We start from the raw sequence: 5,233 nt of genomic DNA, 5'->3' as shown, positions 1-5,233 counted from the left end.
CAGAGTTCTGCTTGTCCTGACAAGTAGCAATCCTGAGATACAGGTGGAGCTGTAGTTCCCCACAGCTATTCAGCACTACAGTACCACATGGACATTGAATGTTAACACATGCACAAAAGCTTAAAAGTCTGTTATGTGGGCACAATCCCATTTGACATGGCAGGGCATGCATGCTGTGCAGTATAACATCAGTGAAAAAAAAAAAGATATTCAGTCGTCTCTGTTGAGCAGAGAGGGAAGACCACTGAGAAACAACAGTTTTCATATGGAGGGACTTGCTAGGTTTAAAGGTCTGGGCGAATGTTAAGAAAGCCTCAGTATCTCAAAAGTTATCAACTTTACTTAAGTCTTTACCTAATCATATACTTAAAAGAACTTCTATGAGCATTTTCTGTATTTCCCAACTAGATTCATTCTAATTAAAATCAGTAATCTATCACTCTGTGAGCTAATACAAGAATGTTGAAGGTTTTTCTCAAGTGAGTCCAGCCCCTCATCATGTATTTTCCATTTGGTGGTTGTTTTTATTCTCATTCTCACTAGGTATCATTCGAGAATGGCCCTATTTTGTAATTTGTGCAGGTATTGGGGAACAGAGGCCAGATGATATGTTTAATCAAGGGAGGAGAGGAATTTAGTGGCAGCAATTACTTTCTTATGGTTATAATACTTACATTGTATTTTGTAATTTTTTTTCACTTTAATAAAATGATGATGCAAAAAAGAATGTCTATCAAAAAGATAGTTCTGCTTCACAAAAAAAGTGTTCTTTGGAACAAAATATTATGACATGATGCTATTACAACAATTCCCTGTATGGATTCTTACATTAAAAAATGCGAAGCAAACATGTCAGCATTTGTGAATTACAGCATAATGAAATTATATAAACTGGGGATTGGGAATACCCATACCTATAAACGTGGGGTTTAAAAAGTTGTCATTTTGGAGGGCTGGTCACTGTATAGTCTTTCTTTGTGGACTTTGTTCCAACACATGTTGTTTACATATAAACCAATACTTAAGTTACAGTATTGCAAGGTAAGGGAATGCACTTCTTTAAATTTGCCAGCTTTCACAATTATGGTCTTTCAGTGGCAATTCAAATTCGATTATTTGTAGTTTCAAAAAGTTTGTTTGTAAATAGTCAGAGTGTAAAAAAAAAAAAGAAAATACAAGTTTATGTCCCTGAGCTGCACAGCTTACACTGCCTTACTCCTTATTTTAAAAAGTATTTAGAACAATCTCAGCATTCAAATAATCTTCCAGAAAAAAAAAAAGAAAAGAAAAAGAAAATAGTGTGAAGATGTATTGATTCTAAGCACTAGGACAAGAGAGTATGTGTGACAAAGCACTAGGACAAGAGAGTATGTGTGACAAAGCACTAGGGCAAGAGGGTATGTGTGACAAAGCACTAGGACAAGAGAGTATGTGTGGCAAAGCACTAGGACAAGAGGGTATGTGTGACAAGGCACTAGGACAAGAGAGTATGTGTGACAAAGCACTAGGACAAGAGAGTATGTGTGACAAAGCACTAGGACAAGAGAGTATGTGTGACAAAGCACTAGGACAAGAGGGTATGTGTGACAAAGCACTAGGACAAGAGAATATGTGTGACAAAGCACTAGGACAAGAGAGTATGTGTGGCAAAGCAGAAGGGCAAGAGGGTATGTGTGACAAAGCACTAGGACAAGAGGGTATGTGTGACAAAGCACTAGGACAAGAGAGTATGTGTGACAAAGCACTAGGACAAGAGGGTATGTGTGACAAAGCACTAGGACAAGAGAGTATGTGTGACAAAGCACTAGGACAAGAGAATATGTGTGACAAAGCACTAGGACAAGAGAGTATGTGTGGCAAAGCAGAAGGGCAAGAGGGTATGTGTGACAAAGCACTAGGACAAGAGGGTATGTGTGACAAAGCACTAGGGCAAGAGAGTATGTGTGACAAAGCACTAGGACAAGAGGGTATGTGTGACAAAGCAGTAGGACAAGAGAGTATGTGTGACAAAGCACTAGGACAAGAGGGTATGTGTGACAAAGCACTAGGACAAGAGAGCATGTGTGACAAAGCACTAGGACAAGAGGGTATGTGTGACAAACCACTAGGACAAGAGGGTATGTGTGACAAAGCACTAGGACAAGAGAGTATGTGTGGCAAAGCAGTAGGGCAAGAGGGTATGTGTGACAAAGCACTAGGACAAGAGAGTATGTGTGACAAAGCACTAGGACAAGAGGGTATGTGTGACAAAGCACTAGGGCAAGAGAGTATGTGTGACAAAGCACTAGGACAAGAGAGTATGTGTGGCAAAGCACTAGGACAAGAGGGTATGTGCGACAAAGCACTAGGACAAGAGGGTATGTGTGACAAAGCACTAGGGCAAGAGAGTATGTGTGACAAAGCAGTAGGACAAGAGAGTATGTGTGACAAAGCACTAGGACAAGAGGGTGTGACAAAGCAGTAGGACAAGAGAGTATGTGTGACAAAGCACTGGGACAAGAGGGTATGTGTGACTAAGCACTAGGACAAGAGAGTATGTGTGACAAAGCACTAGGACAAGAGGGTATGTGTGACAAAGCACTAGGACAAGAGAGTATGTGTGACAAAGCACTAGGACAAGAGGGTATGTGTGACAAAGCACTAGGACAAGAGAGTATGTGTGACAAAGCACTAGGACAAGAGAGTATGTGTGGCAAAGCAGTAGGGCAAGAGGGTATGTGTGACAAAGCACTAGGACAAGAGAGTATGTGTGGCAAAGCAGTAGGGCAAGATGGTATGCGTGACAAAGCACTAGGACAAGAGGGTATGTGTGGCAAAGCACTAGGGCAAGAGAGTATGTGTGGCAAAGCTGTAGGGCAAGAGGGTATGTGTGACAAAGCAATAGGACAAGAGAGTATGTGTGACAAAGCACTAGGACAAGAGAGAATGTGTGGCAAAGCAGTAGGGCAAGAGGGTATGTGTGACAAAGCACTAGGACAAGAGAGTATGTGTGACAAAGCAGTAGGACAAGAGGGTATGTGTGGCAAAGCACTAGGGCAAGAGGGTATGTGTGGCAAAAACCTTTGTATGCTAAATAAAAGTGACAGTCATGGTATATAAAGTGTTTACTTAAAAACATGTGTTTCATATTTTATTTTCAAATTGCTTTGCCATTTACACTGGGAATCAAAAGCCCATTTGGCATGAGGAAGCACACCATACCAAACAGTTACATGATACCCAAGGGCTCAGCCAGTTCTCATCTGCAGCATCTAAGTCAGGACTGATTGAACCATAAGCCTGAATCCAAAACATGAATCATTCTTACAATGTTACACTTTATAATTTTACATTTGCAATACACAGCAACATGACACCCCAAAACAATGGACTAGGCCATTAGAGTAAATAGGCAGTTGTGGTTTTGGTATGGCTCCACTTGTAGGAAGGAAGTGGTAATGTCAGCAGTGTATGGTGGGAAGCCATACTGTGGTAGCAAGTCCCTCATATAACTGGCGTTGCACTGCTAGAGAAGGGGAGTTGGTGGGTTAGTGTGGCCTTGGACATTGCACATTTTCAGTAATGTGATGTGTGATTCATCCCCAGTTTTAATTAAGGATAACCGAAAGAGTTAACAGTATTAAATCTTAACAATATACCTCAGACATAACAAAAGCAAATGCATGTCTGTCCCTCTGTCATGGTAGTGAGAATATATGCATTACAGTCTTTTTTTCCGTCATGCATGCAGTCGCACTTCAATCATACTTATGTTGCGGCTGTGCAGCACTGCCTCTGGGATGTACAACTCCACCTATAGCTTTGCTACTGCAGGCATTGAATATGTCCTGATAGTCAAGTGGATCTCTGATGGGAGATGGCATGGGGCTTCTAAGACACAGGCAGAGATTGGACTACACAAGAAATAAGTAATGAGGTGCACCACTACCAAATATTTCTACTTACTACTTCTATCATGAGACTCCATTACATTTAGTATATTGGCATTGTGAGGATCTGTATAAGGCATGCTAGGTATGATATCATAGCAAGAGGCAACACTATAATTCAGAATTGGGGAAGTATTGCTGGATGGAGGAAAATGTCCACAATACTACCCCAATCCTTGGAGAATATGTCACTTAGTGTTGTGTGTGTGTGTGTGTGTGTGTGTGTGTGTGTGTGTGTGTGTGTGTGTGTGTGTGTGTGTGTGTGTGTGTGTGTGCATGCATCTGTGTGCGTGTGTGTGTGTGTGTGTGTGTGTGTGTGTGTGTGTGTGTGTGTGTGTGTGTGTGTGTGTGTGTGTGTGTGTAAAACGAGGCAGAAGGACGAAGAAAAACATTATTAATCTTGCAAAGATACAAGCAGTTAAAATGTTTTAGTCCCATTATTCTTATATACAGCTTAAGCATATTTTTATCAACCAGAGGAGAGGTTGTGGATAGCAATTAAAAAAGAGCTGAAGAACTTTAACTAGGAGGGGGAGATGGCAAGAGTCAAGTGGGATAAGCTGATTCTTCCATTAGAACGGGCTGACTGGGATCACCCAATTTGAAGGGGTATTTAATAGCTACACAGTTAAGGCTCCGATACATAGCACAAGCAGAACACTATAACTCAAATTGGAAAGGGATGATCATGAAACAGAGGGGGAAGGTCAAGAAACAAGGAGAGGCTGGGATTTTGGATGTAGGTCTTTAAAAAGAATAACAATAATCATATAGAATATTATGTCTATAAAGTAGCAGAAAGTATTCTAAGAACTAAGCCAACATGGGAACAGAGAAAAGAGATTCTTTTGATAGGGAAAACTACAATTAGGAATACAGACAATTGGCATGAGGGGGGCTGGAATTTATTGGAGAAAACTGGCAAAGGAACAAAGTATCAGCATGACACCACGATCCTTCATAAAATCATCCAAGGCTAGCTTCGAAAGAAAAATTGCCAAGGACTCCAAAGATAACCACAAAGCATTCTTTAGCTATGTCAAGAACCTAAGTGGAAGCGCTCAGATCTGTTCTGAGTTAGTGCAGAGTGGCACAAAATACACCGAACCAACTAATATTGCCAACATTCTGGCAGACAGGTTTAGTGCAAACTTTACAACCCCCTCTCACCCCCTAAAGGGCCCATAACCATACCAGAAGAATGTAGAGCCCTGCAATCACTGACACACAGGTTAAAACAGCCCTAGCCAAAGCCAAAAGCACAGCTTTAATGGGACCGGACGGTGTCCAAGGCTGTGTCTTGC

The 5,233-nt window shown here is 41.2% G+C and overlaps 1 protein-coding gene across 1 annotated transcript; it reads left to right on the top strand.

The window, feature by feature from the left end:
• The first annotated feature begins 1,339 nt into the window (after positions 1-1,339).
• Positions 1,340-2,464, top strand: LOC122794913 (sperm acrosomal protein FSA-ACR.1-like). Its single transcript, XM_044063507.1, has one exon. It carries the CDS (start codon positions 1,340-1,342, stop codon positions 2,462-2,464), a length of 1,125 nt encoding a protein of 374 aa, XP_043919442.1.
• The last annotated feature ends 2,769 nt before the right edge of the window (positions 2,465-5,233 follow it).

The sequence above is a fragment of the Protopterus annectens genome, chromosome 2.part1, assembly GCF_019279795.1.
Source record: "Protopterus annectens isolate FY-2018-M chromosome 2.part1, PAN1.0, whole genome shotgun sequence".
In the NCBI taxonomy this organism is placed as follows: Eukaryota; Metazoa; Chordata; order Ceratodontiformes; family Protopteridae; genus Protopterus; species Protopterus annectens.
This window is presented reverse-complemented; position numbering and strand designations above follow the sequence as displayed.

Excerpts from the sequence above, each read along its gene's own strand:
- LOC122794913 (XM_044063507.1), top strand. The coding sequence starts at position 1,340 with ATGTGTGACAAAGCACTAGGACAAGAGAGTATGTGTGACAAAGCACTA.